The sequence below is a fragment of the Rana temporaria genome, chromosome 5 (assembly GCF_905171775.1).
Source record: "Rana temporaria chromosome 5, aRanTem1.1, whole genome shotgun sequence".
Classification (NCBI taxonomy): domain Eukaryota; kingdom Metazoa; phylum Chordata; class Amphibia; order Anura; family Ranidae; genus Rana; species Rana temporaria.
The window spans coordinates 42555399-42581278 of record NC_053493.1 but is presented as its reverse complement, the minus strand read 5'-3'; the positions used below and the strand labels follow the sequence as shown (position 1 = coordinate 42581278).

Below are 25880 nucleotides of genomic sequence, written 5' to 3'. Positions count from 1 at the left end.
TGTGAATTTTGAACTTTTTACACAGGATGTGTCTCTGTCTCAGGTTAGTGCATGAGATATGTAAATAACCTGTCACTCACAGCAAGGGGGCGGAACGGACTAAGGTTTTTCTTAGAGGTGCACTGAAATGGAAATTTCAGAACCGAAACGAACCTGAAAAAAATAAAAAATGTCAGATCGAAACCGAAAATTACTTTTATTTTTTTTATTTTTTATAATTGTATGTTAAAACACCACCCCCACCTCCTGCCACCATCACCTCCTGCCCCACAACCTCCTGCCACAGTGCAACCATCACCTCCTGCCCCACAACCTCCTGCCACAGTGCAACCATCACCTCCTGCCCCACAACCTCCTGCCACAGTGCCACCATCACCTCCTGCCACAGTGCCACCATCACCTCCTGCCACAGTGCCACAATCACCTCCTGCCTCACAACCTCCTGCCACAGTGCCACCATCACCTTCTGCCACCATCTTCTTTATTACCTTGAAGCTGGGCTGGACTCTGGGCTGTGCTGTCACGGCTCCGTCCTCTGTCTCTGCCTATGGCGAGTGTCACTGCCAAAGTGTCCCTCCTGCGTCCTCCTGACTCGATCGGCTATTCAAAAATGGCGCCGGGTGGCGCCATTACGTATCTGTGCATGCGCCGCCCGGCCGAGCGGATACTAGCTTTCCCGAGCCCGAAGCTGGCCGGTTGTTTTCGGCCGATATGTATCGGCCACCGATATATCGGTGCATCCCTAGTTTTTCTCTGTCCGTTTTATTTCACTGAAAAACAAAGAGGATTGCTCAGAGCTGGATTAACTCTGTGTGACAAGACTGGGCACAGATGATAGGAAATCTTATACCCTACATTGTGACATCAAAAAAAAAACTGAATTTATTTTGTATAATTGCCCAACTAGAGTTTCCAGAGGGAGATGAACATTAGTAGACTCTAATGCAAAATCTGGTGCAGCTCTGCATAGAAACCAATCAGCTTCCAGGTTTTATTGTAAATGTTTAGGTGAACGCAAGTTGAAAGCCGATTGGTTACCATGCTCGGCCACACCAGATTCTGAGTGCTCCAGTTTTAGAAAATCTCCCCCATAATGTGCCTCAGTACAGGATCCCTTCAAAAAATTTTTTTTTAAAAGAATTCTGTTTTATTTCATACTCTTTCAGCAAGTGGGGCATCAGCGGACGTGGTGGCAGCTATAGACGTTAATACTACCGCTAATGAAGTCTACAGATATAATTTTCCAAACACTCCATTATGGCCCAAAACTATAGAGGTAAGTTTCTTTACTTATTATAAAATGAAAACAGAGGTGTTTTCCAAGGAGATTTCTCAGGGATCAATCTGGGCAATTAAAATCTTATTGTATATTACAAATACACTCAATCAGCCATAACATTATGACATAGAGTGAATAACCTTGATTATCTTGTGACAATGGCATCTGAAAGTAATTGGGATATATAAGGCAGCAAGTGAACATGTTGTCCCTGAAGTTGTCCAGAAAGCAAAAAAAAAAATGGACAGGTGTAGGCATTTGAGAGACTTTGACAAGGACCAAATTGTTCCCACAGCGCCCCTAGCTGTCAACATTACTTTTTAAAGATTCAGCTTAAAGGGGTTGTAAAGGTACAATTTTGTTTTCCTAAATAGCTTTCTTTACATTGACAGGCTTTCTCCCTGGTGTGGAGTGTCGTGCTCGCCCGACGGACATGGTTCCAGCGGACAAGTTTCTTAGCATGCTAAGAAACTTTTGTCCGCTGGAAACCTGTCCGCTAGCCCAGGAATCCGGTCCGGTAGGCCCTACACACGGTCGGACATGTCCGCGGAAACTGGTCCGCGGACCAGTTTCAGCAGACATGTTCGGTCGTGTGTACGAGGCCTGAGTGTGAGGCGTTGTATCTTGCCGCCTGATTCTAAGAATCAGATACGCCAGAATTTGTCTAAGATACGACCAGCGTAAGTCTCCTACGCCGTCGTATCTTAACTGCATATTTACGCTGGTTGCTAGGGGCGTGTACGCTGATTTAGGCCTAGAAATATGTAAATCAGCTAGATACGCCTATTCACGAACGTACGCCCGGCCGTCACAGTACAGATACGCCGTTTACGTAAGGCTTTTTCCGGCATAAAGTTACCCCTGCTCTATGAGGCGTAGATGAGGCGCACCAATGTTAAGTATGGACCTCGGGCCAGCGTTGAATTTTCCGTCGATTACGTCGTTTGCGTAAATCGTTCGCGAATAGGGCTGTGCGTAATTTACATTCACGTCGAAGGCATTGGCTTTTTGCGGGTTAATTTGGAGCATGCGCACTGGGATACTTTCACGGACGGCACATGAGCCGTTCGGGAAAAAGCGTCATTTACGTGGGGTCACAATACATTTACATAATACACACCCACATCTTCCACATTTGAATTAGGCGGGCTTACGCCGGCCTATTTACGCTACGCCGCCGCAACTTTGCTTTGTGAATACTGCACTTGCCTGTCAAAGTTGCGGAGGCGTAACGTAAATAGGATACGTTACGCCCGCACAAAGATGCGCTCTCCTACGTGAATCTGGCCCACAGTGTTTTTTATGTATTCCAATGTCTCTAGTTGGCTCTAGTTCACACAATGCAGTCAGTTTCCAGTGCAGAAATTGACCGGAAACTGACTGCATGTTGTGAATTAGAGCCAACGAGAGACATTGGAATACGTGGAGAAAAAATCCCGGCAGTCTGCCAAGTTTGTAACAACATGAAACATTGTAACTAAATTCCTTCTTGGAGCAAACTTCTGTGTGTTAGGCCCGATTCACACTTGTGCGATGCCAGACATTGCATGTAATTCGTAGCGCACTGCTGTTCACATTATATGCAATGTCTGTGTGGTGCGATATCAGCCATAAAGATCGTATGGCTGATATCGCACCGCATTCGGTCCAAACACGCACAGGACCCTTTTTCTGTTCGGACCAGAATCTGAACCCAAAGTTTGTTCACGGGTATGAGGGCTTGAGGCAGATAAGTGGCACTTCTCCTTTTGGGTGGAGCTCCACTTTAAAATAGTTAAAGCTGGAGTTCACCCTAAAAAAAAATTCTAACATTGCATGGAGCCGACCTATGAGACCGACAGTATGCTGTATTTTTATTTTTTTTCTTGCGTACATACCATTTTAGGGCTATTTTCACCCCCGGCTTCCCCGCGGGAGTGGGGTTCCTAATTACAGTCTGTGATTGACGTGCTTCCGACCGGCACATACTGCGCGTCACGAGTTGCCGAAAGAAGCCGAACGTCGGTGCGGCTCTATACAGCGCCTGCGCACTGACGTTCGGCTTCTTTCGGCAACTCGTGATGCGCAGTATGCGCCGGTCGGAAGCACGTCAATCACAGACTGTGATTAGGAACGCCCACTCCCGCGGGGAAGCCGGGGGTGAAAATAGCCCTAAAATGGTATGTACGCAAGAAAAAAATAAAAAACAACAGCATACTGTCGGTCTCATAGGTCGGCTCCATGTAATGTTAGAATTATTTTTTTTAGGGTGAACCCCCGCTTTAAGTAGGATACATGATATAATTAAAATAGTATGACTTCCTTAATTTTTCTGTTTTTATTTTCTACTTGGTATTCAGTCTTAAAATGACCCAATCTGCATAGATTCACTGTTACCCAACAGGTCGTCTGTAAAAGAAGAATGAATATACTTGCCTTTCCGCAGTGCAGATTATCATACAATTGCTCTGAAATCTGTATTTTTCCTACAATTTTCTGTTCGTGTGTACCAAACTCCATTTTTTTTTTTTTTGGAGCAGCAAAATTAATTTGAACGTGCCTTCCTCTGCTTCAAAAAACGCTCCAAAGAAGCTCATGTACCAAATTTGGCACAGAACCAGGAGTGTTTGCCGTTGCGATTTTTGCCTCGATTTGTAGCACGTTTTGCCGCTCGGCAATAGCCCCAAAATCGTATTACTTTTTGCCGCAATCCTGGAATCACGGCCAGAATCACGGTGATTCGGCCTGTGATTCAAATCGCTCAGGTGTGAACGGAGACTTACACCTTCTCACAGTGACAATAGACAACTAGGGAAGGTAAACATCCACAGTAGGGACACAGATAGCAGAGACAGAACAGAGGCTGGGGGGTCAGAGAAGCAGAAGCTTTTCAATATACCGGGCATTAGGAAGAACAAAGTCTTGCAGTTGTCACAATTATTTTTCCAGTGGATACAAATGTCTAGAAGCTTTTTATCGGTAATAGGGGTTCAAATAGATTTTTGTTAAAGAAAATTTGAAGGGGCAAGATGGAAAAATGTTCTCGATTGAACAGTAAATGTGGTTTTTATTTGAGAAATGACATTCATACCAATATGGAATGTTCAAAGGAAACAACATTTTGAAGTACAGTACTTTCAAACATCATTTGTCAAATCATCAAATGTACTGAGAATTTCCTTATGCATCTTCATATGAATGTTCTGACTTAAATTTTTTTTTTTTACAAGCATTTTTTATAACTTCTGCACTCATGTATGTAATAGATATCAGCTTAGTGGAAAACCATGATTCTGTGATTAACAGATAGCTTTGTGCAAAGGTTACTGATAAGACCGCTTTTTAAATTGCCACAGTCATCAATTTTGTTGCATGTCACTATGATACGACTTGAAGATACTTCATCTGTACTTTCTACAGCACAGAATTGGCATCTTTAGCTCCCATTCACACTTCAATGCTTGAAACTCAGATTTCCATTTTATTCCATTTTGCCCGTTCTCATCTAAGTGATGTGCTTTTGTTTAACCACTTAAGGCCCGGACCATTTTGGTGGTTAAAGCGGAGGTTCACCAAAAAAACAAGTATATAACATTACATTCAGTATACCTCAAACATGTACAGTATGCCGTTTTTTTTTGGGGGGGTGTACATACGGTATTATCTGTATTTTCCTCCCGGCTTCTGGGTACTCGCTCCCGCGGGAGTGGGCGTTCCTGTGCAGTGCCGCAATGTCATCTGGGACTTCGCCCATATGATTGACGTGCCTGAGAAAAACCCCCCCCCCGGCGGATAAAGCGCGCCACGACTTTCCGAAAGTAGCTGAACCGCGAGTCGGTTCTCTATACGGCGCCTGCGCACCGACTAGGAGCCGTGTAGAGCTGACTGTGCAGGCGCAGTATAGAGCCGATTCGCGGTTCGGCTACTTTCGGAAAGTCGTGACGCACCTTATCCGCCGGGGGGGAGTTTTTCTCAGGCACGTCAATCAAATAGGGGCGAAGTCCCAGATGACATTGCGGCACTGTCTCAGCCTCTCAGCGAGCCGCTGAGACAACCGCTCCCCCACCCCTTCACAGCTCAACACTCCAGTGAGCGTGGAGGAGCAGATCAAGAGACCTACTGATCGTCAGGCAGCAGCTCTCCGCTCGGGGAGGTGAGAGATCGGAGACATCTGTAGGGTTTGGTGGCTCAGTTCTTAGTGAAGAGGTGGCGGGGTACAGATGCAGCATCGGACTGATGCTGCATCCACCTAGGTAAGTATGATTATAGGATTAAAAAAAAATCCCATACTTCTCGTTTAACAAAACTTTGCTGGACATGCCTCCCTGGGAGTATCACTATCGTCCTACCCTGCTCCATGAGATCTCAGTTGTTTGCTAGCGTCCTAAGGTTTGCTTCATTCATTTTTTTTTAGTTTGGATTCTTTATTGAATTCTAATTCAACAAATAGAAGTAGTCCATCTGCATCGATGCAACCTCAGCATAACCTTGGGAGCTGTACCCAGACCCCACACTGGGGAGGCCTGTAATGTTGCTTTGGGCATTGGATCCTGCTTATGTGCTCACCTCGGCACTTAAAAATGGCAGAAAACCAGTCAGAAGGAAACCACAACAGAAATTCAGATAAACATTCGCTCTCTCTATCCAGTGCAATCTTAGGCCTCGTACACACGGACGGACTGTCCGATGAAAACGGTCCGCCGGACCGTTTTCATCGGACATGTCCGCTCGGAGATTTCTGTCTGATGGTTGTACACACCATCAAACAGAAATCCGCGCGGACACGATACGCAGTGACGTGGTCGCGCCGTCGCTGCGACGAGGACGCGGCAACGTGCGCGGACCTGGAAGGTCAATGCTTCCACGCATGCGTCGAATCACTTCGACGCATGCGAGGGCTTTCGGCCGAGCGAACATGTCCGGTAAGTCGTACAGACGACCGAACATGTCCGACGGACAGGCTTCCAGCGGACATGTTTCTTAGCATGCTAAGAAACATTTGTCCGCTGGAAACTGTCCGATCCGCCGGAAAATTGTACAGACGACCGAACATGTCCGCTGAAACTGGTCTGCGGACCAGTTTCAGCAGACATGTTCGGTCGTGTGTACGGGGCCTTACTGTGCCTATAGAAGATGTTCCTTCATTTAGAGATTCTGCTGACAGATGATTTGAGACACTTATAAAAGCTGTCTTTAACCTTGCAGGCCCAGTTCTGCAAACGGCAGTTGCTGCTATTTTCCAGACCGCAGCTGTTTGGACTAGGGTAGTGTCTTTCAGGATCGAATTCTGGCTGAGCACTTACAGGCACTGCCCTCTGCTTTACCTTTTGTGTTGATGCCCCAGAACAAGACTGAAACAAATCTCCAGACTGACTCTCATTTCTATCCACATGAGTAGAATCTTATGGCTATAAGCCTGTTTAGCTTGCAAACCCCGCCTTGCAACAGATGCTTTTTAAAAGAGTACATCTGTTTGGTGAGTCACTTGAAAAATGCATCAAAGATGTCACAGGAATATTGGTACTTCTTTCACAATGGAAGGTTCCTTAACCCCCTTCCTTGGGGACTTCCACCTCCTCATAAAGAAGAGTGGCATATCACTCGCCTCAAGCTCCATCTTCAAAGCCAAGCCCTCAGTCCTTCCTTTCGGCGCAAGATTTGGAACACAAAACCTACCAAGTTTGCCCAACAATCCTCTTCACAATGTAGGGGAGCCCTCACTTCTAAGAGTGGTGGGATGTCTGTACCAGTGCCTTTCTCTGGGTGGTGCCTCATTAGGTGGTATTAAAGAGATCAGAAATTGTCTCAAGGAAAGACAAATCTGCAAACTGCGCTGAACCAATTTTACCTCAGGAAGTAGTCATGCCGGTTTCTCTGGAGGACAAGTTCGCAGGGCACTATTCATACCTGTTTACAGTGACAAAACACTGCAGGGATATTCCTCATGCCCCGTACCTAAAATCCCTAAACAAATATCTTCATCTTCTAAAGTTCACATGGAGTTTGCAAGGTCTATTACTGCCTCTTTTAGACATTATTTAGCATCAGTAAACATCCGAGATGCTTATTCACATGTTCAAATTTACACCATCAGTGCTTCCTGCGCTTACCAGTAGGAGATGGATACTTCCATTTTGTCACACTTTCATTTGGCCTATTCTCTGCACCAAGAGTATTCACAAAAAAATTACTTCTTGCCCCTTAAGAACTCAGGGCATTTAGGTACCAAGGTACCTAGATGGGCATTGGAAGTCAGGCAACCATAATGGAAGGAAGTCTGATCATCTCATAGGTGGAGAAACTCTGCTGTTCACATCCCAGAAGTAGACCAATGAAAGGCAGATTACCTCAGGCATCATGTCTGTCCTATACTCTGCGCTTAACAGTAATAGATAGATACTGCCATTTGGCCTATTCACTGCACCCAGTGTATTCACAAAAATGTACTTCTTGCTCCTTAAGAACTCGGGGGCATTCGGGTACCAAGGTACATAGACGACCTTCTTCTGAAAGGCTCATCTCCCCTTCAACTGTCTGCAAACATTCAAAGCTCCCTATCAATATCCTTGAGCTCAGAGCAATAAAACTAACCCCCCCCCCAACTGATCTGGGTACAATCAGACAACAGACAACACCTCAGCTGTAGCATATGTCCCAAGGGGGTTGGAGGTCAGGCAGCCTTAATGGAAGAAAGTCTGATCACCTGAACAGAAACTCTGTCCAGCCCTCTCTGCTGTTCACATCCCAGAAGTGGACAAATGAAAGGCAGATTACTTCAGCCATCATATCTGGACCAAAGGGAATGGGCTCCTCATCCTGATCATCGTCAAACTCCTATATCCAGGAATGGCAAACACCAGATGTGGACATTCTGGCTTCCGGGTACAGCAACAAGGTACCCCTGTTTGTAGTTAGGACCAAGGATCCTTAAGCACTGCCATCAAATGCTCTCATAGGGCCAGATTCACATAGAAGAGCGGCGGCGTAACGTATCGTAGATACGTTACATCGCCGCAATTTTTCATCGCAAGTGCCTGATTCACCAAGCACTTGCGATGAAAACCTACGCCAGCGGCCTCCGGCGCAAGGCGGGCCAATTTAAATGGGCATGTGCCATTTAAATTAGGCGCGCTCCCGCGCCTGACCTACCGCGCATGCTCCGTTTCCGAACTCCCGTCGTGCATTGCGTGCCGTGACGTCATTTTTTCGAACGACGACGCGCGTAGCGTAATTCCGTATTCCCGGACGGCTTACGCAAACGACGTTGATTTTTCAATTTCAACGCGGGAATGACGGCCATACTTTAGACAGCAATACGCTTGCTGACTAAAGTTAGGGCACCTAAAACGACGACTAACTTTGCGACGGGAAACTAGACTAGCGGCGACGTAGTGAACGCGAAAATCCGTCGTGAATCGCCGTAACTCCTCATTTGCATACCCGACGCTGGTTTACGACGCGAACTCCCCCCAGCGGCGGCCGCGGTATTGCATCCTTAGATCCGACAGTGTAAAACAATTACACCTGTCGGATCTTCTGGCTATCTATGCGTAACTGATTCTATGAATCAGTCGCATAGATAGAAACAGAGATACGACGGCGTATCAGCAGATACGCCGTCGTATCTCCACTGTGAATCTGGCCCATAATTCCCTGGGCCCCACTCCAGGTCATATACAGTATCTCTTTTCATGTGACAACATTGAAGAAATGCTACTTTGCTACAATGTAAAGTAGTGAATTTACACTGTTACAGTGTAAATTTGCTGTCCCCTCCAAAATAACTCAACACACAGTCATTAATGTCTAAACCCCTGGCAACAAAACGTTAGTACACCCCTAAGTGAAAATGTCCAAATTGGCCCCAATTAGCCATTTTGCCTCCCCGGTGTCGTGTAACCCGTAACTGTTACAATGTCTCATGTGTGAATGGGGAGCAGGTGTGTTAAATTTTGTGTTATCGCTCTCACTCTCTCATACTGGTCACTGGAAGTTCAACACGGCACATCATGGCAATGAGTGATGAGACCCACCAGTGCGGTTTCATCTGTGCCTATATGTGCAGCCCCGCCGGGACGTTACCATACATCAGCCGGAAGACAGAGCATAAGGAATTTCACAAATGTAATAACTGTTTAGTGTTTTGTGTAGGGGGGGTGGGGGTGTACTAACGGGGAATTGTTTGCCAAACCCGGAGTTCTGCTTTAACAGAGGAAGAAAAAGACACATGAAGAGCGGAAGGCCCTCTCCATACTGCAACCTGTGTAATAATAAAACATACATGTAAAAACATAGGAAAAAGCATATGTGGTTAGCCTGTAGATTTTGACCATATGAGGGAATGTCAGCAATTTAGGATAATGTGCACATAAGGGGGTATCCTAGGGAGAGAGTGAGGGGAGGAATCGCCATTTTATTCCCTAGGGTCTCTGCTAAAAAAATGTATAATCTTTGGTGGTTATAAGTAATTTTCTAGCAAAAAATACTTTAAATTGCAAACAAAAAGTGCTATAAAAAGCCTGGTCGGCAACTGAAACGCATAGCTATAGTGGATTCATAATGCACTCAGGTTGTATGGAAAATCCATCCATATGTTCATTAAATCTGCCAGTTTATTCACTCATTGTACTGCTACATGTGTGATGCCACCAAGATCTAGGGGCCAGATCCTCAAAAGAGATACGACGGCGTATCTACTGATACGCCGTCGTATCCCTGTTTCTATCTATGGAACTGATCCACAGAATCAGTTTCCAAGAAATAGACAGAAGATCCGGCATGTGTAAGGGACTTACACTGCCGGATCTTAAGATGCAGTACCGCATCCGCCGCTGGGGGCATTTTGTGTCGAAATGCCACCTCGGGTATGCAAATTAGCACTTACGGAGATCCACAAAGCTTTTCAGCTTCGTTTTTTCTCCGTAAGTATTAAGTTGCATGTGTAAAATTAGGGCTGCTTTTACAAAGTGTAAACTGTTTACACCTTGTAAAAGCAGACCCTTCTGTCCAGCGACGCGTTTTTTTTTTGGTTTTAAATTTTTTTTTTTTCGCCGTATCTTTTTTTTTTCCCGACGCAACTTTATTGACCCGTCGCGATCCACAAAGCTCGGCGTAATGTAATTTTGCGCTATGCACGTCGGGAAAATGACGTCACAAGCATGCGCAGTACGGCCGGCGCGGGAGCGCGCCTAATTTAAATGGGAATCGCCCCCAGTTGAAGAGGAACACCTTGCGCCGGCCGGATTTAAGTTACACCGCTCAAAGTTTCTAGGTAAGTGCTCTGTGGATCGGGCACTTAGTTAGAGATTTTGCGGCGGTGTAACTTAAATGGCAAAAGTTACGTTGCGCCGGGTTTTTGAGGATTAGGCCCTAGAAGATCAGCATCCAAGTAATACAGGTTTGTATACACATAAGGTATGTGTTTGCCCAAACCTAGTAAAGATCGGGCCAGTTAGTTTGGCTGGAGCATTTCATCTTTATGACAGTTCCCTGGTTTTACAATGCAATATTATATTGGCACCTTTAGCGATCACCTCCTGAGTTTTCTCTGTTGTTGGCAGCTTGCTTGGTTAATGTTTGATGATATCATCTTTTCTAGACATAGTTATCAGTTATTTAGAAAACTTGACCTTGATATCTTTTGCACACAGTGATCGATACAGAGTATATGAGTGGCCTGTAGACAGACCCAATAAGTACAGTGCCTTGAAAAAGTATTCACATCTGGAATTTTCCACATTTTGTCATCTAATGCCATATACACACGATCGGAAATTCTGACAAGAGAACCGTGGGTTTTTTTTCGACAGACTTTTGGCTCAAACTTGTGTTGCATACAAATGGTCACACAAATGTTGTCTGAAATTCCGACCGACAAGAACGCAGTGACATACAACACTACAACGAGCCGAGAAAAATTAAGTTCAATAGTTCCAAGCATGCGTCAAATTAATTCAGAGCATGCCTGTTTTTTTGTGTTTCGGAATTGCATACAGACGATTGGAATTTCCGACAAACTTTTCCATCGGAAAATTGGAGAACATCTCTTAAATTTTTGCTGTCGGAAATTCCGACAGAAAAGGCAGATGTAGCCTACACACGGTCGAAATTTCCGACCAAAAGCTCACATCGAACTTTTCTTGTCGGAAATTCCGACCGTGTGTACGCGGCATTACAACCAAAAACCTAAATGTATTATATTGGGATTTTATGTGATAGACCAACACAAAGTGGCACATAAATGGTTTTCAATTTTTCCTATAAATATGTGAAAAGTGTGGAGTGTGTTTATATTCCGCCCCCCCCCCCCCCCCCTGCAAGCCTTTTTGGGCATGTCTCTACCAGCTTTGCACATCTAGAGTGTGAAATTTTTGCCCATTCTTCTTTGCAAAATAGCTCAAGCTCTGTCAGATTGGATGGAGAGCGTCTGTGAACAGCAATTTTCAAGTCTTGCCACAGATTCTCAATTGGATTTAGGTCTGGACTTTGACTGGGCCATTCTAACACATGAATATGCTTTGATCTAAAGGGATATGCAATTAGCATGCCTCCAGCTGTTGCAGAATTACAAGTCCCATGAGGCATAGCAAGACTCTGACAGCCACAAGCATGACTCCCAGAGACAGAGGCATGATGGGAGGAACCGGAAATTATATCAAACCATCCAGGAAGCAGGAAGATGAATGCAAATGAGGCTAGAAATAGGCAGGGCAGACCTGGCAAACACAAGAAACACCTAAATGTATGCCTCTGCATTTTTACATCCTTACCAAAAATCGAAACTTGATTGTACCAAGAAGGAAAATGGTTAAAAGTCAAAAATGAACTACCAAAAGGGGCAAGACCATAGATTACCTCCAGCGGGTGGCGCCAGCCCAGAAACCCGAGAGATAAACCTGGGGCAATCGGGATGAAAGCCCTGGGCGCCCATATGGTCACCTGACTCCATAAGGTGCTATTCCTGCATAACAGATTTTAGAAACAATGATGAAAAATAAAATAAAAATAAAGTAAACAAATATAAACAAAATATATATAAATTAAATGAAAGATAAAATTATTTAATCCGACCAAAAGGCAAAAAGGCACTCTGAGTACATGGACCATGATCTGCCATTTACAAAACACAAGATAAACAAAAATAATAGTATATAAACAAATACATTTTGTTTATTCGAAAGTTCAAATGCGGAGAACTGGCTCAAAAGAGGAATGGCTTAGAGGAATGGCTTAAAGCTGATGGACTTATTGAGTCCGGGGTACCGGGTGGCTGCCAATAAATGGATCCATTTTGTCTCCCTTTGAAGAAGGGTCTTATCAACATCCCCCCCCTCTTTCATTCAAGGGTAAGTATTCCAAAGCAAAAAATTCCCTTCTTAAAGGGTCGAAAAAATGAAAGAGACCACTATGTCTATTTATAGGGGTCTCCATTTTCTTTTTCTGAATAAGAGACACATGGTCTCTAATTCTGTGAAAGAAGGGCCTCTTTGTTTTGCCTACGTAAAAGGCATTGCAATTGCATTTCATAAGGTAAACGATCCCTATTGACTGGCAATTAGCAAAAACGTTTGGTCTGTAGATAGCACCATTTGGAAGAACGATTTCAGTTGAATTGGAAACAAATTTACAAAAATCACATCGGCCACAGGGGGCCGTACCCCTATGTTTAACCCCAGATTTAGTTTGGAGGTGGCTATGAACCAGTTGATCTTTCAAAGATCTGGACTTTCTATAGGTAATTTGTGGAAAAGGCTTGATATACTTAGAAATTGTCTCATCGGCAGACAATAAAGGCCAAAATGTTTTAATAATTTTTCTAACTTTGTGTTCGGCTGAGAATCTCGTGATCAATTGTACCTGTTGACCATCTTTGGGACTCTTTTTATGGTGAATCAACTCGGGTCTTTTCTTGTTTTAGGCCCATTTTATATGCCTTTTTAAGAGTCGAACGGCTATAGCCCCTATTTAGTAATCGAGACTGCAAGGCCGAGGCCTCTCGTTCAAAATCCAGATCTTGACTACAATTTCTTCTGATTCTTAAATACTGGCTATAAGGTATACTTTGTACCAGAGACCTGGGATGAGAGCTGGTAGCGTGTAGGATCGTGTTCCCAGCAGATGGTTTCCTGTAAAGAGAAGAACCCAAAGTACCATCTGGATTTAGATAAATTGAGATGTCCAAAAAAATTATCAACTTTTGATCACGAGTCATCGTAAATTTGAAATTATAACGATTTTCAGCCAAAGATGACATAAAAGAAGATAAATCTTCAAGGCTGCCGGTCCATACAACAAAAATGGCATCAATGAAGCGACGCCAAATCAAAACATGATCAAAAAAATCTCCAAATTTGTCTGAAGAAAAAATCTCACGCTCCCACCCCCCCAGGTACAAGTTGGCGTACGATGGGGCACATTTAGTCCCCATTGCAACACCTTGCACCAGGAGGTAGTGGGAGCGATCAAATACAAAAAAATGTTATTCAAATTAAACAACAAGTCCAGTATACTGAGATTACATATCACACAGGTGGACTCTATTATCTAATTAGGTGACTTCTGAAGGCAATTGGTTCCACTAGATTTTAGTTAGGGATATCAGAGTATTGGCCCATACACACGATCCGAATATCGTACGACGGATCGTACGACTTTTTCCGCTTAATAGTCGCAAGTAAAATGAAATAGGTTATTAAAGTCACGAAAATTCTCGTACGACCGAAAAAAATAATCGGAAGTGATGTCATGTGTTGTAATGTATTTGTATTGTATTTTCGGACGACAACTGTACTGACTAAACGAAAATCGTACGATCTGACATCGTACAAGGAAAATTTTCGTGCATGTCTGATCGAATAATATCGGATGAACTGTCGTGATCGGCTCTCGAAAGTAGTGTACACACGATCCGAAAATCGTATGATTCTTCATCGAACGATCATTTTCGTCCGATATTCGGATCGTGTGTACGGGCCATCAAGGAGGTTGAATACAAATGCACTCCACACTTTTCATTTATTTATGTGTAAAAAATATTGGTAACCATTTATCATTTTCCTTCCACGTCACAATTATGTGCCACTTTGTGTTGGTCTATCACATAAAATCCCAATAAAATACATTTAAGTTTTTGGTTGTAACGTGGCAAAATGTGGAACATTTCAAGGGGTATGAATTGTTTTTTCAAGGCACTGTATGAGCCCCTTCGTTCATTGGCTCAGAAGCCCGTACAGGGCAGTTAAACAAGACACATGGCCATATAAAAGTTTTAATATGGAGGAACACCTACTGTACACCAAACTTGAACACTTCCCATGGGAATGGATATTTGAAGCACAGCTTGTTTAGTAGAGCTTTTGTTGTTCATACAGGTTATGCTACAAAAAACAGGCTACCCATATCTTTTTTTCTTTTAAATTTGGAGGTTAGAACCACAGTGAGTTTGGGCTGTTTTACAGGCTTTTTTACACAGGCAGCTGAACATGATTTTACCACCCCTTAGCTACCCACCCGAATCTTAAGATGACAGCCTGACAGGACTGTTTACATGTAGTGTCTGGGATGCTTTGCTTCACAAATTTTAACACAGTTTGCAGAGTTTGACAAGCGGCACCGCCTGTCAGAATCTTTCATTGAGATCAGGGAGGCCATGCCACAACCACCCCGTGGTATGTGGCATTTATTGGGTTAAATCAGTCGGTGATGAGGAGGTGGTATAATGCCTCCTCACCGCTTAAATCCAAAAATTTGAGTCCTCACCAGGAATAGAGGGTCAATCTTCCAATGGGGACACTTGTTCCTGTGACAACTTGCTTTTGTTGCTCTTTAGCTCAGAATATGCCGAACCATTTATGTCTTTTCATGGGCTCCATTGTTCAGATGCCATAAACCTCTTCTAAACTCGCTCTTACATTTGTGGTTTGTGACTCAGCATGCTTTTTCCTTCCTTTGTATCAGGGAATAGCACTAAAAGAATTGGATTCCTTATCGTTTGATATGATCTTGATGAGTCCACCCTGCCAGCCATTTACACGGTAAGTTTGGAAAATAAAGGATATGTTAACCGTACCGAACAAAAATTGTGGGATAGATTCAACAGAGATTTTCTGGGGTTAATATTTGAAGTATAAATCTTTGGTTTTCAATGTAGTATTTTGAAATCTTTATTTTATAAAGCTGAATTCTGGGATAAGCAAGTATTGTCCAGATACAAGGAGCATGTGTACTGTTACTTTTTTTTGTTCTCAAATAAAGTTTTATTAAACAGATCGTGCCAGCATTGTAAAAATCCATAGCAAATGCACCACAATAAACCGTTTTTAAATCACAAATGCATCTCAGCAGTAAATGACAAAGTATAATATCAGAAAATACAAGAAAAATAAAGGGTACGTGATAAATCATGTATGTTGTACTGTTAAGCCTCGTACACACGCTTTGTATACGAGGCTTTGAGGTTTCTCGTCAAGAAAACTGCCCAGAATCTAGACGAGAAAAATAGAGAACATGTTCTCTATTTTCTCATTGTGAGATTCTCTGCAATGTTTTCCTGCTGAGAAACCCGAGAGTGTGTATACTTACCTCTCCATGGAAACCTGCGCATGCTCAAAATGACTTTGACGCATGCGCGGTAGCTTCCAAGGCATAGGTAGGGTGTAGCAAGATGGCGGCGACGGCATCGAATGTGACAAGCGCATGCTCGTCATAGTCGATGACGTCACCGTGTTCGTGCCATTCAAAAGAACGGTGGTTCTTTCGAATGGAGTGTCTGTACACTCAGCCAGCAAGCGATTCTTGCCAAGAATCTCGTCAGGAAAAACAACGTTTTTTTCCTGACGAGATTCTGGGCCATGTGTACAGGGCTTGACTTGAATCTTGGTGTTTATTGTGTATTTTTTTTCTTCAGATCTGTGTAGTAATACAGTATAAAAACTTTGCCTCTTTGCAGGAGCTTCCTGCAATACAGACCGGTCACTGCTGCTCTCTCTCCTTCTGCAGGGTGACTGGTCTTGTCTCCGCCCCCTTGTGTCGTTTTTGGCAGGCAGCCTGTAATGAGTGGAGCTGCTGGGTCCCTTCCACAGCTCTGCTCTCTGCATAGGCTATATACAGCACCGTGGTGATGTCACTACTTAATGTATAAGGTAGCAATCGGGTTTGCTAAGGTATTTGGTGATCACAAAGTAGATTTCCATCCTTTGTGGCGATTGAGGAAGATATTTAATGTTTTCATGGCTGGAGTTCAGCTTCACTTTCTTCTTTATACAGTGCTGGCATATTCCACAGAACTTCACAGAGAAAGTTAAATTTTAACATCAGTCCCTTCACCCAAATAGCTTAGGACAGATTGCGTGACCACAGTCCTATACATAGAAGGGTCAGTTTGAGCTGAATTACCCTGCTAGTATGTATTTGCATTGTGGGCAGAAAGTGGAGCATCTGGCAGAAACCCACACAAAAATGGTGAGATAATTAAATGCCTATAATGTACCCTGTGGGAGTTAATCCTAGAACCCCAGCACTGCCATCATTCATGCATTTCTCAATGATCCTTAGTACCAGTTTCATTGGTTGCCATAATGTTGGTGGCCAACCAGCTGAAATGTGCAGTGGGTACTTGCATTTGTTAGTCACTAGTACTGTGTAAAGTCATCTGGGAAAGGCATATCCTTTCTTGGGTATCGGGCATAAATGTTCTTGATTACCAGCTTAAAGCGGTGGTTCACCCTTAGAGGGCACTTTTTAGCCTTAGATTCCTGCTCGTTTTTACTAGGGGAATCGGCTATTTGTTTTAAAATATGAGCATTACTTACCCGTTTACGAGATGCATCCTCTCCGTCGCTTCCGGGTATGGGCTGCGGGAATGGGCGTTCCTTCTTGATTGACAGTCTTCCGAGAGGCTTCCGACGGTCGCATCCATCGCGTCACGATTTTCCGAAAGAAGCCGAACGTCTTTGCGCAGGCACAGTATAGAGCCGCACCGACGTTCAGCTTCTTTCGGCTACGAGTGACGCGATGGATGCGACCGCCGGAAGCCTCTCGGAAGACTGTCAATCAAGAAGGAACGCCCAGTCCCGAAGACCCATACCCAGAAGCGACGGAAGAAGATGCATCTCGAAAACGGGTAAGTACGGATCATATTTTAATACAAATAGCTGATTCCCCTAGACCGAACGAGCAGGAATCTAAGGGGAAAAGGGGAAAAATTTAATAAATGGGTGAACTCCCGCTTTAAGAGAGAAGTTTTTTTTCTTTTTCTAGATTCATAATTACCTAGGTGGATGCAACATCAGACCGATGCTGCATCTGTCCCCTGCTGCCTCTGCGCTGAGAACCGAGCCACCGAACACCGCTCAGTTTTCCCACCTCCCCGAGATGAGAGCTGCTGACTCCTCCACACTCATTGGAGTGATGAGCTGTGGAGGGGCGGGGAGCGTCCGTCTCAGACTCCTAGCGGCTTGCTGAGAGGCTGAGATTGCCATCAGTCCAGTCAGTTGGCGGATCCAGACTTCCTAAGTCAGGATGATGTGCTGCTTCGACTGATGGCAGTGACGTCAGCGGAGAGCAGACTTCAGACCACTCTCTGCTGAAAACGGGTCACAGGCGTGCAAAACGAATTGCACTCCTGTGACCCATAGGAGAAGCTCAGCCTAAAAAGCTGGGAAATCTTCCTATTTCATTTCATCCTAATGCATAACATGAATGTGTTGTGAATTAATGAGAATCACCCCAATAAGGGCCCAGACAGCCATACAAACCAGATATGTTTAAACTGTTCTCTACTCTCTTTATATTTTCTTCTACTCTAAATTTTGGCTTGATTTGGACTTGTATGTTTATCCTTATACACATTTAATGTTTTTGCAGGGAAACTAGAAATTGTCCACCAAATTATAAATATGTTCTCCTTTTTCATTTTTCACCCGATAGGATAGGCTTACAAGGTGATGTGTCTGACCCCCGAGCAAAGAGTTTCCTGTATGTTTTGGAAGTCCTGCCAAGGTACAATGTCTGCTTTTTTTTAAGTTCATTCTTGGATCAAACTGTATGATAAGTTCAGTAACGTGTTTAATATTACTGTTTCATATACTTAAGAGGATGATTCTGTCTGTAGAAATTTTTTACTAATAGGGGTTTTCTAGTTGATATATAAAACGTTTTGGCATCTCTGTTTAACATACAGTATATTTATATATATACTGTATACTCTACACTGCTCAAAAAAAGTGAAGGAACACTTTGAAAACACATCCGATCTCAATGGTGAAAAATCTCATGCTGGATATCTATACTGATATGGACTGGGAAATGTGTTAGGAACCAAATGATGCCACATCATTTGATGGAAATTAAAACTATCAACCTACAGAGGGCTGAATTCAAAGACACCCTGAAAATCAAAGTGAAAAAATTATGTAGCAGACTAGTTCATTTTGCTGAAATTTCATTGCAGCAACTCAAAATGGTAATTTGGGTCGTGGATGTGTATTCCAGCATGACAATGACTCAAAACACACGGCCGAGGCAACAAAGGAGTGGCTCAATAAGAAGCACATTAGGGTCCTGGAGGGGCCTAGCCAGTCTCCAGACCTTAATTCCATAGAAAATATGTGGAAGGAGAGAAAGGTTTGAGTTATCAAACGTCAGCCTCGAAATCTTAATGACTTGGATAGGATCTGCAAAGAGGAGTGGGACAAAATCCCTCCTGAGATGTGTGCAAACCTGGTGGCCATTGACCAGAAACGTCTGACCTCTGTGATTGCCAAAAAGGGTTTTGCCACCAAGTACTAAGTCATGTTTTGCGAAGGAGTCAAATATTTATTTCACTCTTTAAAATGCAAATCAATTCATAACTTTTTTTAAATGCGTTTTTCCTGATATTTGTGTTGTTATTCTGTCTCTCGACTGTTAAAATAAACCTACCATTATAGACTGATCATTTCTTTGTCAGTGGGCAAACGTACAAAATCAGCTGGGGATCAAATACTTTTTCCCCTCACTGTAGGTGGGGATTGGTAGGCTTGCTGTTGTCCTGTATCATTTAGGGTTACAATCGACAGCAACAGGACTGTGTGCATGGGGGGGCTCGGAACACCTTTGCACCCCCATGCAGGTAAACACGGCCCTTCACGGGTGTATGGTTGTGTGCGCCCCCTATGTGAATGAAGCATTTAACTACATTGCATTGGAGACTTGTGCCCAGATTCACAAAGCACTTACGCCGACGTATAACAAGTTACGCCGACGTAAGTGCAAATGTGCCCAGTCATATGTGTGCGCCAGACCCACAAACTAATATGCGCCTAAAAACAGGCTACACCTGAGCATGTCTGTTGCTGGATTGCACCTCTTTTACGCCCACCCTACGCCGGCGTAAGCAAGCTACGTCGGCGTAGGGTGGGCGCACATTTAGGCTGGGAGCATGGTGCCGCTCCCATTGATTAGCCATTCAAACATGCAAATGAGGGAAATACCGCGTAAGTTGTACGTCCGGCGTAAAGTTATTCCCCATAAAAGAGGTGCAATCCAGCAACAAACATGCTCAGGTCTGCACCAGGGAACACAAGGTGGCGCATTGTGCGTTGGACGTGTGTCTGGCTGGGCGTAGGTTATGTTCACGGCGTACGCAGTGATCCGGCGTAGCTTAGGCAGTTGTACCGGCGTGGTTATGAGCAGGCGCAGGGGGGTGTGCTGTGCATGCGTCCACGTCACGGCGCATGCGCAGTTCGTGATACGTACCGGTCTGGCGCTTGGCCCATCATTTGCATGGGGTCACGCCTCATTTGCATGGGGTCACGCCCACTTCCACTTACGCCGGCGTACGCCTTTGAAACCCACGCCTCGCTGGCGCAGCGTTGGGAGCACTGGCTTGCTGAATGCAATGCTTGTCTCTCTGGGCTGCGTGGGCGTAGCGTACGGTGGTTACTCTACGGCGGCGTAATGTGCGCCCTGCTCTCTGTGAATCTGGGCCTTGATTTTTTTTTACTTTATACTTCTGTGCTCAATGTTCAGAGTGTTATAACAAATCATGGATACTTTGTGTTTAGACTTCAGAAAACTCCAAAATATATTCTTCTGGAAAACGTGAAAGGATTTGAATCATCTGAAGCACGGTAAGACAAAGATTTGTTTTCAATATTAGCTATAATAATAGTTCAAAGCGATGATCACACACTTCCTGGTGTGAATGAATACAGAATAATGGAAGGACTGAGTTATTTACCTTTCCTAGAGAAAATACTTCTCTGGAATTTTTTTTTTTAGTACTGACCATAATGTGCCTAGGAACTTGGCGATATGATCTGTGCTGAAGAGGAGAAACAATTAGAGACCCTGTCACCAAATAGCGATTAAAAGCCCCAGAAATATGCATATTTTAACCACTTCCTTACTGGGCACTTAAACCCCTTCCTGACCAGAGGACTTTTCGCGATTCGGCACTGCGTCGCTTTAACTGACAATTGCGCGGTCGTGCGACGTGGCTCCCAAACAAAATTAACGTCCTTTTTTCCCCACAAATAGAGCTTTCTTTTGGTGGTATTTGATCACCTCTGCGGTTTTTATTTTTTGCGCTATAAACAAAAATAGAGCGACAATTTTGAAAAAAAAACATTTTTTTACTTGTTGCTATAATAAATAGCTCAATTTTTTTTTAACGTTTTTTTTTTATCCTCAGTCTAGGCCGATACGTATTCTACATATTTTTAGTAAAAAAAAAAAAAAAAAAATCGCAATAAGCGACTGGTTTGCGCAAAAGTTAGAGCGCCTACAAAATAAGGGACAGAATGATTATTTTTTTATTATTATTTTTATTACTAGTAAAGGCGGCGATCTGCGATTTTTATTGCGACTGCGACGTTATGGCGGACACATCGGACACCTTTGACACATTTTTGGCGCCATTCACATTTATACTGCGATCAGTGCTATAAATATGCACTAATTACTGTATAAATGTGACTGGCAGGGAAGGGGTTAACACTAGGGGGTGAGGAAGGGGTTAAATGTGTACCCTAATTAGTGTTCTAACTGTGGGGGAAGGGGGGTGACTGGGGGAGGTGACCGATCTGTGTCTCTATGTACAAGAGACACAGATCCGTCTCCTCTCTCCCCTGACAGCACCGCTGTCTGCGAGAGCCGGGAATGAGAGATGATCTCATATGTAAACATATGAGATCATCTCTCATTGGCCGCACAGATCGCCTAGGAAACGGCCGCTCCGATTGGCCGTTCACGGCGATCTGTGACTGGCTGTGTCCAAGGGACACGGCCAGCACAGCAGTTCCCCGCTGCGCGCTCGGGAGCGCGCGCGGGGAACGTGCAAAGGGGCGGCCGTAAAAAGACGGCCTGTTAGAGATTGGGAGCCGCGCTGAGGCCGTACAAAGTCGTACGGCCGTCAGCAAGTGGTTAAATTCTTATGTACAGTGTGTATACTTACCATACATTTTTTTTCTTTTTTTTTGTTTACTTGCAGGTTGTCTCTGAACTTGCTAGAAAATTTGAAGTTCCCTAGCACAGCCCCTTCTGCCTTGCATGTTATAACCCTCTCGTTATCTGGGAGTATTTAATTACTGTCTTTGTTAGGGCCCTTTCACACGGAGCAGATCCGTATTGATCCGCCCCGTGTGTGTCCGTCGACTCAGCGGGGATCATCCGTAAATCCCCGCTGAGCTGTCGGTGGACAGGGCAGTCCCCGCACACTGTGCAAAGACCGCCATGTCATTCCTCCGCTCTCCCCTATGGGGAATCGGATGAATACGGACCGTGTGTCCGTATTCATCCGATCCGTTCCACCAGACGGAAGAAAAATAGGGTTTTCTTCCGTCTGAAAAAGCGGATCTTTGCGGAGGCGGATCGTTACGGACGTTAGCCGATGCATCATCCGCTAACGTCCACAATCCCATAGGGATACATTACAAGTCCGTAAACGGACTTGTAAAAAACGGTCCGTTCGTCCGCCCGTGTGAAAGGGCCCTTAGCCTGTGTCTTCTGCTCCTCCCTTCACTTAAAGCGGTGCTAAACCGCATTAAGAAAAAAAAGAAAAAAATCGACCCTTGGGCAGTTTAACCACTTTAGCCCCTTTAGATTTTACCCCCTTCCTGACTGGAGCACTTTTTACAATTTGGCACTGCGTCACTTTAACTGACAATTGCGCAGTCATGCGATGTTGTACCCAAACTAAATCTGCACCTTTTTTTCCCCCCACAAATAGAGCTTTCTTTTGCTGGTATTTGATCAGCTTTGCGTTTTTTATTGTTTGTGCTATACACAAAAAAAGAGCGACAATTAAAAATCTATATTTTCTTTTACGTTTTGCTATAATAAATTTCCCCAAAAATGTAAAAAAAAAAAAAAATCTTCATCAGTTTAGGCCATTATATATTCTTCTACATATTTTTGGTAAAAAAAAAATTGCAATAAGCGTACATTGATTGGTTTGCGCAAAAGTTATAGCATCTACAAACTATGAAAAAGATTTATGGCATTTTTTTCTTCTTACTAGTAATGGTGGTGTTCTGCAATTTTTAGCGGTACTGCGACATTGTGACAGACAGATCGGACACTTTTGACACTTTCTTGGGACCATTGACAATTATTCAGCAATCAGTGCTATAAAAATGCACTGATCACTGTGTAAATGTCACTGTCAGGGAAGGGGTTAACAGGGAGCGATCAAAGGGTTAACTGTGGGTTCCCTCAGGCCTGGTACACACGATAGGATTGATCCGCGGATACGGTCCGGCGGACCGTATCCGCGGATAAATCCTTTGCGGATTTTAATCTGATGGAGTGTACACACCATCGGATTGAAATCCGCGCCGAATTCCCATCGCGGTGTCGCGCCGTCGCCGCGATGATGACGCGGCGACGTGCGCGACGCTGTCATATAAGGATATCCACGCATGCGTCGAATCATTACGACGCATGCGAGGGATGGGTTTGGACGGATCGATCCGGTGAGTCTGTACAGACCACCGGATCGATCCGCTGGTGCCGATTCCAGCGGATAGATTTGTAAGCATGTCTACAAATGTTTATCTGCTGGAAATCGGAAATATCCGCGGATAAATATCCGCTGTAACGTACACACCAGGGGATCTATCCGCTGAAACCGATCCGCTGAGATTTTTCAGCGGATGGATCCTCTCGTGTGTATGGGGCCTCAGTGTGTTCTAACTGTGTGGGGATGGGGGGTGACTAGGAGAGGAGACATATCGTTTTTCCTTCTTAGTAGGAACAAATGATATGTTTCCTCTTCCCTGACAGCACAGAAATTTGTGTGTTTACACACGCAAATCCCCGTGCTGGTGCTCGTGCATGTGATGGTGCGTGGCCAGCAGCGATTGTGCCACGCGCATCGGGTTCCCCGCCGTGTAGCGGGCACGCGCCCTCTGGTGGCCGAAAAAGACGTACCCATACGGGGTTTCACCCAGGGGAGCCATTCTGCTGCAGTATGTCTGCGTGAGTCGGTCGGGAACCAGTTAAGTCATAATGTGCTACCATGCATCACATACTAGCACATTATGACAGACTTACCTGAAAATGAATACTTCCAGTGGCGTGCTGTCACCACTGAAGGCACTTCCATCTTTACCTGGTCTTCTTTCCAGGTTCACCGGCTTCGGTATTATGAATGGCTAAATCAGCGATCACATCACTCCTGCGCATGCTCGTTGGAGTCGCTGTTTACAACACGGCTTTGAAGGACCGCCATGGGTATGCAGTTCCTTCAGAGCGCATGCACTGATACAAAACTTGACTTTACAAACACTTTATTTTCTGACTAAAGTCCCATTTTAATAATATTATTTCATTGCTAGAGGCACCTTGATCAAAACTTTGCAGAATTGCGGGTATCATTTCCAGGAGTTCCTTCTCTCCCCAACATGTGTAAGTAATGACTTCATGCTACTTAGAGACTATTACTTGCACTTTTTTGGTGTGTTGGTATAATATGGCGCTTTGTGCTTGTCTCATTTCCATTTGCATCTTTTTCCTTTCTTCCCCATACATACACCCAAGACCATGGGCCATTTCTGGGCAAAAGAAAAACAGTATGTTGACTTGGAACTGGTACATTTTCCTAATGGGACAGAACCGGCCAAGAGAAGAATCACCAGCTTTCATCACTTCATTTATATTTTAGTTTTTTATAAATGTGTTTTAAACATTAACATGAAGACTTAGAGCCTAGTTCCTGGAAAAGTTAAAATGCCCCTTTACAGTGGGACTGACCCCACATTAAAAGGGTAAATGCTCATTTAGGTCTAGGGGACTGAAGAAGCAGTTTTACTTACCTGATCCTTTGCTCCCCCAGTGGTGGGTTATTCCATTGTCCTCATGTCCAGTGCAGGGCTATGGGTACCACATCAGTCTTGATCACATCACGGACATCCAACCGCCAGAGCAATAGGGGAGAAGAGGCTGTGGGGACCAGTCTTGCAGTGCTGAGGAGCCTGAAGGGGATTGGGTAAGTCCTCTAGATGTAAATGAGCATTTAGCCCTTGCAGTGCGGAGAGAGAGATTTTCAAAGCTCCTGTGTACATGAAGCCAAAGGGCTCTTTCACAAATGCGGACTGTTCATTTTTTTCAGGCGGACTCTCCTTGTGCCTCTATGGAGCGTCCGCTGACAACCGGTGACATGTCCACTCAAATCCGATTTGCTCTGCCCAGCTAAATCCAGACTGATGGAAACCCTATTTTCCATCCGTCTGGTGGATCAGATCGGATGAAAATAGACAGGTGGTCCGTTTTTTCACCCGATCTCCCCATAGAGGAAAGCGGAGATCTGACAGGTCCGTCTCTCCACAGTGAGCAGAGACAGACCTGTCATCCGCCGGCTCAGCGGGGATCAGCGGATCAATCCCTGCTGAGCAAGCGGAGTCCGTGAAAACGGATCCGCATGTGTGAAATGGGCCTAAGGGGAAATCTCTCTAAGGGCTGTGTGCAGTGCTGCATGTGCTTTTACATGCATTTCCAGTGCACTTGCAGCACCTTTATGAAGTGTTTGCAGTGCGTTTTTTAGGCGTTTGAGCCATGTTTATATGAGAAAAAATGCAGCGTGCTGTCCTTTTTTCAAATGCACATGAAAGCACTGCACAACGTTTGTATTGAATTCAAAAGCTCATTTGATTGTATCTGGGGTAAACGAGTCCCAATGGGGACTGTGAGGACAATGATCACTCTGCAGAGCTCTGGGAAAGGAAAAATAGTCCTGCAAGCAGCATCTTTGGAGTGGTTCGGGAGCGCTGTATACACCTCTCCTAGAACGCCCTGCCCATTTAAATGAATAGGCAGCGCTGAAACACAGGTGCTTTTAACCCTTCCTTCGGCCCCTAGCGGGGGTTAAAAGTACCAAACTAGCAGCCGGAAAGCTCAGCTAAAACGGCACTTTACTGCTAACCTTTATAATGTGAAAGTAGCCTTAGGCCCCGTACACACGATAGAATCCATCCGCTGAAAAATCCCAGCGAATGGGTTTCAGCGGATAGATCCTATGGTGTGTACACTCCAGCGGATCTGTTTCCGCGGATATTTATCCCCTGGGATGGATTCCAGCAGATCGAATATTTGCTGACATGCCAAACAAATCCATCTGCTGGAATCCATCCCAACGGATGGATCC

General features: G+C 44.5%; 1 protein-coding gene across 1 annotated transcript in view; it reads left to right on the top strand.

Moving 5' to 3' along the window:
* Positions 1–25880, top strand: part of TRDMT1 (tRNA aspartic acid methyltransferase 1) — a 64172-nt gene that overhangs the window by 15199 nt on the left and 23093 nt on the right. Inside the window, exons 2-6 of the mRNA XM_040352465.1 lie at positions 1167–1276; positions 15215–15291; positions 18185–18256; positions 20302–20367; positions 24076–24145. Coding sequence (XP_040208399.1) covers positions 1167–1276; positions 15215–15291; positions 18185–18256; positions 20302–20367; positions 24076–24145 — 395 coding nt within the window. The remainder of the gene's footprint in view (positions 1–1166; positions 1277–15214; positions 15292–18184; positions 18257–20301; positions 20368–24075; positions 24146–25880) is intronic.